Below are 12067 nucleotides of genomic sequence, written 5' to 3' on the forward strand. Positions count from 1 at the left end.
ATCAAGGGAGCTCTTCCCCGCTGATTTCTGTAGCCGCTTTGTAGTAAACAATACCCTGGCTGATGAGCATCTACAGGGCCCCAGCATAGGCCGCGCTCTGGCCTCGTTAGCATGTCTGTCACTGAGGCCCAGCGGGTCAACACAGGCTCCATGGGGGATAGAGAGAGGGAGGTGGGTGTACGGAGGTTGTAGGGGTGGACAGTAATTAGGAAGTTCCACTGGGTATCTGAGTCCCCTGCTAAGGCTTGAATGACAGGACCACACCACACTGTGGAGTTCTCAGCCAGGTCATATAGATATAGATGCTGACTTGTTCCAACACTTGTACAAAGGTTGGAACAATAGGGTGTTGGAGAGGGAATGAGCTCGGTATCAGGAGAATGGAGGCAGGAGCAGAGACACGGTATCTGTCATGATTACAGCTGTCCAAGTGCTGTAACTACCTGAGGAGACGTCTGTTTATACCTTCATGTAAGAGTTGCTACTGTTTATTTAGTGCACCCCCCCCCCCCCCCCCAAAAAAAAAATGGCATATGGTTTCCTTATTCTGTAAACTGTCAAATCAAAATCAAATCACATTTTATTGGTCGCATACACATATTTATCAGATGTTATTGCTGGTGTAGTGAAATGCTTGTGTTCCTGGCTCCAACAGTGCACTAGTATCAAACAATACACAACGATACACAAAAATCCAAAACTAAATGAACTCAATATGCCTGATATTAGCGTTTTTGGCGTTTCATGTCCATGTCCAGCACATTACCATGGAGGGTATTGTCTGAAGGGTATGAAACACAAGCAAAAGGATCATTCACAAATCAACCACCTGTTCATACTGTGTGCCCTTCAAACATTGATTTCCCACAATGATTTCTCTTTATGGGAAAATGTGTATTTATGGAAGGACAACAGGATGAGAACTCTTGTCTTATGTTCTCTCTCTCTCTCTCTCTCTCTCTGTCTTCCAAGGCACCACCATCCCTCAGTTGCTCAACAGCACATCCAACAACCTGTACCTGAGTTTCAGTTCAGACATCAGTGTGTCTGCTGCTGGCTTCCATCTGGAGTACACAGGTGATCTGTCATTAGATGGCTTTATGATGTGTGTGTGTGTGTGTGTGTGTGTGTGTGTGTGTGTGTGTGTGTGTGTGTGTGTGTGTGTGTGTGCCACATTGTGACAACAACTGACTTGTTTAAATTAACTTTACCCATTCTCCACAGCCATAGGTCTGGAGTCCTGTCCAGAGCCACAGACCCCCAACTATGGCATCAGGGTTGGAGAGCGCTTCATGGTTGGAGACGTGGTGCTGTTCCAGTGTGAACCAGGCTACTCTCTGCAGGTAAGAGATCATTCTCTCTGCAGGTAAGAGATCATTCTCTCTGCAGGTAAGAGATCATTCTCTCTGCAGGTAAGAGATCATTCTCTCTGCAGGTAAGAGATCATTCTCTCTGCAGGTAAGAGATCATTCTCTCTGCAGGTAAGAGATCATTCTCTCTGCAGGTAAGAGATCATTCTCTCTGCAGGTAAGAGATCTTTCTCTCTGCAGGTAAGAGATCTTTCTCTCTGCTGGTAAGATATCATTATGTATGCAGGTAAGAGATCATACTCTCTGCAGGTAAGAATTCATTCTCTCTGCAGGTAAGATATCATACTCTCTGCATCATTCTCTCTGCAGGTAAGATATCATTCTCTCTGCAGGTAAGAGACCATTCTCTCTGCATCATATTCTCTGCAAGTAAGAGATCATTTTCTCTGCATGTAAGAGATCATTCTCTCTGCAGGTATGAGATCATTCTCTCTGCAGGTAAGAGATCATTCTCTCTGCAGGTAAGATATCATTCTCTTTGCAGGTAAGATATCATTCTCTTTGCAGGTAAGATATCATTCTCTTTGCAGGTAAGATATCATTCTCTCTGCAGGAAAGAGATCATTCTCTCCATCTTTATCTTCATTAATTAAAACCCATTCTCATGAATGGATAACACTAGAGATCCCTTCAGCCTCCACATATTTGGGAAGGTCTCCGTTTAAAAAAAAAATGTTTGCCTCTAGTGTGGAACAATCTGCAGAGTTCACTGCAGTTACATGTGCTGGTGCCACTCAGGCAGTTTCCATGATTGATTGAGTGTCACGCCCTGACCGCAGAGAGCCTTTTAATGTCTATGTTTGGTTTGGTCAGGGTGTGATTTGGGGTGGGCATTCTATGTTTCGTTTTCTATGATTTGGTGTTTCTATGTTTTGGCCGGGTATGGTTCTCAATCAGGGACAGCTGTCTATCGTTGTCTCTGATTGGGACTATCTTTGCGGGAAGTTGATTTTGTTTCGGGCACATAGCCTTTGAGCTTCACGGTTTGTTTTTGTCGTGTTATTTGTTTTGTTCGGCGTCATTTTGTTTAATAAACGGAAATGTACGCTCACCACTCTGCACCTTGGTCCTCTGCTTTCAACAGCAATTGAGGACTTTTATGTAGTTGCTTTTAATAAATATGTTTATTTTGTTATTGTGTGCTGAATTCTATTGTTTTATAAACATATATGTGTGTGTTTTATGAAGCTGATTTTATTGTAATGTATACAGGGCTCTTGTAAAGTAGATGATTATCTCAATGTGACTCCCTGTTTAAATAAAGGTTATATAAAATAAATAAATGCATCTCTATATCAAGTTTTGTTTTACTTCATATCTCTACCTATATCTCTATATTTTATCCATACCTCTATATCTCTATATTTGATCCATACCTCTATATCTCTATATTTGATCCATATCTCTATCTATATATATTTTTTTCTCCATATCTATATCTATCTCTGTTCATTTGATCTAGTATCTCTGTCTGTTCATCTTAGTAGCCATTTTAAATATTGTTCAGTGTTCTAATGTTCCAAAGCATGGATTACTAGGGAATGTGCAACATAACAACATAATGCTTGTTAATTAATACCTATTTTTCTTCACCAGGGTAATGCCCATATAACCTGTATGCCAGGACCAGTCCGGAGATGGAACTACCCAGTCCCACTCTGTCTTGGTATGTTGATAACGTTGCTGTGACATCAGTATGTGTAAACATCTCATAGAGATGTTCAGTTCCTCTGTAATGTAAATGTGTGACTGTCATAGAGTCTCGATACCCAGCATAAAAAGTACAATTTCAACATTTTCAGAGTTGGCTGTTAGTCTCGGGGGACAACTGTTTCATCTCAGGTCAGCTGTATATCCTGAACAACCAAAGTTGATATTTGACACTCCACCTGCTTACAGACATGTTTTAATGAAAAATGTCCCCAAATAAACTGCCAGGGCCCACATCTACTTTTATATACAATATATATATATATATATATATATATATACAGTTGAAGTTGGAAGTTTACATACACTTAGTTTGGAATCATTAAAACTTGTTTTTCAACCACTCCACAAATTTCTTGTTAACAAACTATAGTTCACAAAATAGATGCCATCATGAGGCAGAAAATGATGTGGATATATTGAAGCAACATCTCAAGACATCAGTCAGGAAGTTAAAGCTTAGTCGCCAATGGGTCTTCCAAATGGACAATGATCCCAAACATACTTCCAAAGTTGTGGCAAAATGGCTTAAGGACAACAAAGTCAAGGTATTGGAGTGGCCATCACATTGCCCTGACCTCAATCCTATAGAAAATGTTTGGGCAGCACTGCAAAAGCATGTGCGAGCAAGGAGGCCTACAAACCTGACTCAATTACACCAGCTCTGTCAGGAGGAATGGGCCACAGTTCACCCAACTTATTGTGGTAAGTTTGTGGAAAGCTACCTGAAACATTTGACCCAAGTTAAACCATTTTAAAGGCAATGCTACCAAATACTCATTGAGTGTATGTAAACTTCTAACCCACTGGGAATGTGATAAAATAAATAAAAGCTGAAATAAATCATTATCTCTACTATTATTGTGACATATAATATTATTTAAATACAGTGGTGACTCTAACTGACCTAAAACAGGGAATTTTTACTGGGATTAAATGTCAGGAATTGTGAAAAACGTAGTTTAAATGTATTTGGCTAAGGAGTATGTAAACTTCCAACTTCAACTGTATATTCTGTCCATGTACATTAACTCACTGAGACAGATGATGGATCTGGTAGATTTGTTCATTAACAGTAACATTTGAAACCAAATAATGAGCCTGATGATGCCAGGGGGGGGGCCTTGGCATCATATTTGTGGAGTGGTTGAAAAACAAGTTTTAATGATTCCAAGAGACAGACACATTCCTTGTTAGTCTCTTGCCTGTCTTTACCCTTTAAGAACCTATTTCACTGAGTGTACAACACATTAGGAACGCCTTCCTAATATTGAGGCTGTGTTTTGATGTGCCAGAAGTTTACCCCCCTAACCTCCCACTATGCCTCCCCCACTGCCACAGATGTTGGAAGGCGATGCGGCACTAGAAGGTTCCTCTTGGGACTCTGGGCCTCAGTGTTAGGAACTCTAAAGTTCAACCGTAGACTGATCAAGGCCACATTGTTTATCTCTTGCTTTCACATTTGTTCTGTCGGCTCAACTTTTATTTTCTTCACAGTTTGCCCAACTCTTTATTCAGAGTCGACTCAACTCTTTATTCAGAGTCGACTCAACTCTTTATTCAGAGTCGACTCAACTCTTTATTCAGAGTCGACTCAACTCTTTATTCAGAGTCGACTCAACTCTTTATTCAGAGTCGACTCAACTCTTTATTTACAGTCGACTCAACTCTTTATTTACAGTCGGCTCAACTCTTTATTTACAGTCGGCTCAACTCTTTATTTACAGTCGGCTCAACTCTTTATTTACAGTCGGCTCAACTCTTTATTTACAGTCGGCTCAACTCTTATTACAGTCGACTCAACTCTTTATTTACAGTCGACTCAACTCTTTATTTACAGTCGACTCAACTCTTTATTTACAGTCGGCTCAACTCTTTATTTACAGTCGACTCAACTCTTTATTTACAGTCGACTCAACTCTTTATTTACAGTCGACTCAACTCTTTATTTACAGTCAACTCAACTCACCTATAACCTTTCAGGTCGGATGGGTTTAAACACGAATGGGTTTTTGATGTTGTTTAATCTTCATTTTATTCTCACTTTATCTAACATAATTACCTTTTTTTCTGACACACAATAGCTGTGAAGAAGAGACAATAACTTGGACTCTCCTAAGTGGTGAAAAAAAAAATGATCCCAAATCATTGAGTTTTTGTACTTTTGCTTTCTAAAGCTCTGACACCATAACTAAAGGTAGGGAGCAGGTTTTTGCCTTTTAGCACACAAAAGGCTATTTTCTTTTCACTTAAAGGGGAAATATGCAGATATCGCGCTACCATTTCCTGGTTGCTAAAATTCTATTAGTGCTCCTAATTGAAGTATATGTGACACAACAAGCAAACCCTAGAGAAAATAATTGTTGTACCATCTAAACCACTGTTTGAAGCTGGTGTACAAAACCGAAAGTAAAAGATGCAAAAACTAAGCTGAAGAAAGGGAAGCGTAGAAATAGTGCAAATAGAACATATCTACCACTTCTTAGACTTGCGTTCAATGAGATTGACAGATCTATAACTATTTGGTCAGGTCACCCAAAACGTTACATTTTGCAGCTTTAACAAGGGCTCTGTTACCATTTCTTTAGGCTACTCTTTATCCAGGATCAAAGCTGAGGATACCGATACCTCTCCTTCTGACTCAATGATAGGGAGCCTATTTAACACAGGGGACACAACGAGACATGGGGTAGATAGAGTATTCATACATTTTAACCGTTAGTGTGTCTGTCACGTTCACAGGAGGCTGCTCTTTCCTGGCAAACTGTATCATAGATGTATTTTTAAACATATTGCAGTTTAAGACTTACCTCAGACTGGCTGACCTGCTGAGAGAGAAGGAGGCTATGCTAGTACACTCTTAGAAAAAAGGGGGTTCAAAGGGGTTCTTCAACTGTCCCCATAGGAGAACCCTTTTTTGTTCCAGGTAGAACTCTTTTGGGTTCTATGTAGAACATTCTGTGGAAAGGGCTCTACATGCCACTCAAACGGGTTCTACCTGGAACCAAAAAGGGTTCTTCAAAGGGTTATCCTATGGGGACAGCCAAAGAACCCATTTGAAACTCTTTTAGGTTCTAGATAGTAATTTTTTTCTAGGTGTATCTGTACAGGAGTGAGTTGATCTGAAGCACTGATCCTACAATACACAGTTGGAAAGGAAGGGATGTCAATACTAATGTACTAAACTAGCACAGCTGGTGGCGTCGATACCCATTCACACTGTCTAGAGGTGTAAATCAAGACAAACCTCTGCTTTTACAAGGCTGCAGCTATAGATACACATAAAAACATGTTTGTCTCTGATGGACTAATAAAGAAGTTATTTTATGATACTCTAGTCTAAAAAGTGTCATTCTATTTGTATGTTATTCTATGATTCATTCTTTAACCTGTGTGAGTGGGATTGTCTCCGCAGCCCAGTGTGGTGTGTCCATGACTGATGTCAGCGGTGTCATTCTGAGCCCTGGATTCCCTGGAAACTACCCCAGTGGATTAGACTGCACTTGGACTGTCATACTACCCATCGGCTTCGGTACGGGAACACACTGACAGTCATTGTGGCTACACGCACACACACACACTGTCAAACTACCTATTGGCTTTGGTACGGGAACACACTGACAGTCATTGTGGCTACACGCACACACACACACTGTCAAACTACCTATTGGCTTTGGTACGGGACCACACTGACAGTCATTGTGGCTACACGCACACACACACACACACACACACTGTCAAACTACCTATTGGCTTCGGTACGGGAACACACTGACAGTCATTGTGGCTACATGCACACACACACACACTGTCAAACTACCTATTGGCTTTGGTACGGGAACACACTGACAGTCATTGTGGCTACACGCACACACACGCACACACACACACTGTCAAACTACCTATTGGCTTTGGTACGGGAACACACTGACAGTCATTCCTCGCACACACACACACACTGTCATACTACCCATCGGCTTCGGTACGGGAACACACTGACAGTCATTGTGGCTAAGCACACACACGCACACACACACTGTCAAACTACCTATTGGCTTTGGTACGGGAACACACTGACAGTCATTGTGGCTAAGCACACACACACACACACTGTCAAACTACCTATTGGCTTCGGTACGGAAACACACTGACAGTCATTGTGGCTAAGCACACACACGCACACACACACACTGTCAAACTACCTATTGGCTTTGGTACGGGAACACACTGACAGTTATTGTGGCTAAGCACACACACGCACACACACACACACTGTCAAACTACCTATTGGCTTTGGTACATCACCTCGCTGCCGTGGACAAGCCACAGTAGCACATTGTCATACGAGGAAGTGTATGTCTTGTTTCAGTTAAAACACAGCTAGTGGGAAGGGGCCCTAGATATAGCAGTGAAGTGTCAGACTTGTGTATGTTAGGAGCTGTAGCAGGAATTATCCTTGATTTATAGGCATAAAGAGCAGAGACGTGGAAACAGGGAACACCAACAGTGATGTAAATGCTTAACCAGTCTTCAAGTCAACAGAACAGCATCCTGGTTTACAGGCAGTAGGGTAAAGACATAGAATACACTCTTACAAAAAAGGATTCCAAAGGATTCTTTACTGTCCACATAGCAGAACCCTTTTAAGTTCCAGATAGAACTCTTTTTGCTTCCATATAGAACCTTCTATGGAAAGGGTTCTACATGGAACTCAAAAGGGTTCTACCTGGAACCAAAAAGGGTTCTTCAAAGGGTCCTCCTGTGGGGACAACTGAAGAACCCTTTGACGCTAGTGCACTAGGGTCCAAATGTAGGGGTAATGATGTTTGATTTTGAGGTCTAAATAGCACAGGCATGGAAACACATGACTGGAAGTCCCTTTAGATAAAAATGTCTGCTAACTGGCATATATCATTATTGTTATTATCATTAACCTCGTTACCGGTATATCATTCTCCTTTACGGTAGCTTGAATATATTGTGACATCTAGTTGCTCCTCTCCTTGGCAACTCTTTTTATGTACCAATGAGTATCTGCTCTCAGTCAACTAACCTGTAATCTCTTGTGATGTTTGTTGTGGTAGAGGTACAGTGTTCTACTTCAGTTGGTTCTGGGATTAACCCGCCTTCTGAAGTAATGGGTAGATGAGTAAGATCATGGTCTATTCTTTACAACAGAAACTCATGGACTGACCAGTGTGTTTTTAATCCACCTGTTGTTTTTTTCAGGAATCCACCTGCAGTTCCTCAACTTCTCCACGGAGGCCATTCATGACTACCTGGAGATTCGGAGTGGAACGCTGGAGACGGGCACAGTGATTGACAGGTTCAGTGGACCACATGTCCCCAAGTCCCTGTTCAGCACCACTCACCAGACTAGCCTCTTCTTCCACAGCGACTACTCCCAGAACAAGCCAGGTTTCCAGATGACTTACCAGGGTGAGGATAGAGTTTGTTTGTTTTGGAAAACAAATATTGAAAAAAATTATTGAACAGATAGATAGAAAGAGGATGACACTGAGAAAGATATATGTTGTGTCATAGGACCGTAGGCCGGATTGGAACCTATGCCGACAGTGTAGACTACAGAGTTAGTCAGTAGAATGTGTGGGAGAGGAGAACTCAAAAAGGGCTTGTGATTTCACTCAACTCAATTATATGTTCTTTTATTTGTCATAATGTTAGTCTGGGTAATCTCTTTCAGTATCCTAGATATGATGTCTACATTTTATGTATTCATTTTCATGTTTGCGTCATTTTCTTATGTATTTTCAGTCAATGTTTATTTAAATGATCGGCTACTTCCTGATTTTCAGCCTATCAGCTACAGAGTTGTCCCGACCCTCGTCCTTTTCGTAATGGCATCGTGATCGGCAGTGACTTCAGTGTGGGCCTCACTGTGTCCTTCGAGTGTCTGCCTGGCTACTCCCTCATCGGAGAGGCCTCTCTCACCTGTCTGCACGGAATCAGCCGCAACTGGAACCACCCGGTACCTCGCTGTGAAGGTAACTATGAACAGAGGAATAGATATGATCTGTATGGTAGCACATTGATGTTGCACCTAGAGGGCAGCAGTGGGCGTTTCGTGGACCTTAACATCCACTACTACAACTTAAAATATCCTACTACTCCAATGGCATCCACTGCTATCACTATTAGACTGCTGTAGTATTATAACATATTACTAAGAAGTGGCGATTACCATGACTTTTACTGCTGTGCCTTGTTGCTCATTCAGTGTAGCCTGGAAAGATCTCTAACCTGACCATGTCTTCCTTCTCCTCTGTGTTTGTGGTAACATCACCTAGCCCTCTCCTTTGTGTTTGTGGTAACATCACCTAGCCCTCTCCTCTGTGTTTGTGGTAACATCACCTAGCCCTCTCCTCTGTGTTTGTGGTAACATCACCTAGCCCTCTCCTCTGTGTTTGTGGTAACATCACCTAGCCCTCTCCTCTGTGTTTGTGGTAACATCACCTAGCCCTCTCCACTGTGTTTGTGGTAACATCACCTAGCCCTCTCCACTGTGTTTGTGGTAACATCACCTAGCCCTCTACTTTGTGGTAACATCACCTAGCCCTCTTCTCTGTGTTTGTGGTCACATCACCTAGCCCTCTCCTCTGTGTTTGTGGTAACATCACCTAGCCCTCTCCTCTGTGTTTGTGGTAACATCACCTAGCCCTCTCCTCTGTGTTTGTGGTAACATCACCTAGCCCTCTCCTCTGTGTTTGTGGTAACGTCATATAGCCCTCTCCTCTGTGTTTGTGGTCACATCACCTAGCCCTCTCCTCTGTGTTTGTGGTAACATCACCTAGCCCTCTCCTCTGTGTTTGTGGTAACATCACCTAGCCCTCTCCTCTGTGTTTGTGGTAACATCACCTAGCCCTCTCCACTGTGTTTGTGGTAACATCACCTAGCCCTCTCCTCTGTGGTAACATCACCTATCCCTCTCCACTGTGTTTGTGGTAACATCACCTAGCCCTCTACTTTGTGGTAACATCACCTAGCCCTCTCCACTGTGTTTGTGGTAACATCACCTAGCCCTCTACTTTGTGGTAACATCACCTAGCCCTCTTCTCTGTGTTTGTGGTAACATCACCTAGCCCTCTACTTTGTGTTTGTGGTAACATCACCTAGCCCTCCGCTCTGTGTTTGTGGTAACATCACCTAGCCCTCTCATTTGTGGTAACATCACCTAGCCCTCTCCTCTGTGTTTGTGGTAACATCATCTAGCCCTCTCCTCTGTGTTTGTGGTAACATCACCTAGCCCTCTCCTCTGTATTTGTGGTAACATCATATAGCCCTCTCCTCTGTGTTTGTGGTAACATCACCTAGCCCTCTCCTCTGTGTTGTGGTAACATCACCTAGCCCTCTCCTCTGTGTTTGTGGTAACATCACCTAGCCCTCTCCTCTGTGTTTGTGGTAACATCACCTAGCCCTCTCCTCTGTGTTTGTGGTAACATCACCTAGCCCTCTCCTCTGTGTTTGTGGTAACATCACATAAGCCTCTCATCTGTGTTTGTGGTAACATCACCTAGCCCTCTCCTCTGTGTTTGTGGTAACATCACCTAGCCCTCTCCTCTGTGTTTGTGGTAACATCACCTATCCCTCTCCTCTGTGTTTGTGGTAACATCACCTAGCCCTCTCCTCTGTGTTTGTGGTAACATCACCTAGCCCTCTCCTCTGTGTTTGTGGTAACATCACCTAACCCTCTCCTCTGTGTTTGTGGTAACATCACCTAGCCCTCTCCTCTGTGTTTGTGGTAACATCACCTAGCCCTCTCTGTTTGTGGTAACATCACCTAGCCCTCTCCTCTGTGTTTGTGGTAACATCACCTAGCCCTCTCCTCTGTGTTTGTGGTAACATCACCTAGCCCTCTCCTCTGTGTTTGTGGTAACATCACCTAGCCCTCTCCTCTGTGTTTATGGTAACATCACCTAACCTGACCACATCTCCCCTCTCCTCTGTAGCACTGTGTGGTGGTAACATCACCTAGCCCTCTCCTCTGTGTTTGTGGTAAAATCACCTAGCCCTCTCCTCTGTGTTTGTGGTAACATCACCTAGCCCTCTCCTCTGTGTTTGTGGTAACATCACCTAGCCCTCTCCTCTGTGTTTGTGGTAACATCACCTAGCCCTCTACTCTGTGTTTGTGGTAACATCACCAACACTCTCCTCTGTGTTTGTGGTAACATCACCTAGCCCTCTCCTCTGTGTTTGTGGTAACATCACCTAACCCTCTCCTCTGTGTTTGTGGTAACATCACCTAGCCCTCTACTCTGTGTTTGTGGTAACATCACCTAGCCCTCTCCTCTGTGTTTGTGGTAACATCACCTAACCCTCTCCTCTGTGTTTGTGGTAACATCACCTAGCCCTCTCCTCTGTGTTTGTGGTAACATCACCTAGCCCTCTCCTCTGTGTTTGTGGTAACATCACCTAGCCCTCTCCTCTGTGTTTGTGGTAACATCACCTAGCCCTCTACTCTGTGTTTGTGGTAACATCACCTAGCCCTCTCCTCTGTGTTTGTGGTAACATCACCTATCCCTCTCCTCTGTGTTTGTGGTAACATCACCTAACCCTCTCCTCTGTGTTTGTGGTAACATCACCTAGCCCTCTACTCTGTGTTTGTGGTAACATCACCTAGCCCTCTCCTCTGTGTTTGTGGTAACATCACCTAACCCTCTCCTCTGTGTTTGTGGTAACATCACCTAGCCCTCTACTCTGTGTTTGTGGTAACATCACCTAGCCCTCTCCTCTGTGTTTGTGGTAACATCACCTATCCCTCTCCTCTGTGTTTGTGGTAACATCACCTAACCCTCTCCTCTGTGTTTGTGGTAACATCACCTAGCCCTCTACTCTGTGTTTGTGGTAACATCACCTAGCCCTCTCCTCTGTGTTTGTGGTAACATCACCTAACCCTCTCCTCTGTGTTTGTGGTAACATCACCTAGCCCTCTCCTCTGTGTTTGTGGTAACATCACTTAGCCCTCTCCT

At 43.2% G+C, this 12067-nt stretch overlaps 1 protein-coding gene across 1 annotated transcript in view; it reads left to right on the plus strand.

Annotated features, from left to right (window-relative positions):
- Nucleotides 1-12067, plus strand: part of LOC116354513 (CUB and sushi domain-containing protein 3-like) — a 492885-nt gene that overhangs the window by 321145 nt on the left and 159673 nt on the right. Inside the window, 6 exon segments of the mRNA XM_031795095.1 lie at nucleotides 973-1077; nucleotides 1225-1343; nucleotides 2967-3036; nucleotides 6496-6612; nucleotides 8310-8519; nucleotides 8897-9085. Coding sequence (XP_031650955.1) covers nucleotides 973-1077; nucleotides 1225-1343; nucleotides 2967-3036; nucleotides 6496-6612; nucleotides 8310-8519; nucleotides 8897-9085 — 810 coding nt within the window.

This window comes from Oncorhynchus kisutch, linkage group LG17 (genome assembly GCF_002021735.2).
Source record: "Oncorhynchus kisutch isolate 150728-3 linkage group LG17, Okis_V2, whole genome shotgun sequence".
Classification (NCBI taxonomy): domain Eukaryota; kingdom Metazoa; phylum Chordata; class Actinopteri; order Salmoniformes; family Salmonidae; genus Oncorhynchus; species Oncorhynchus kisutch.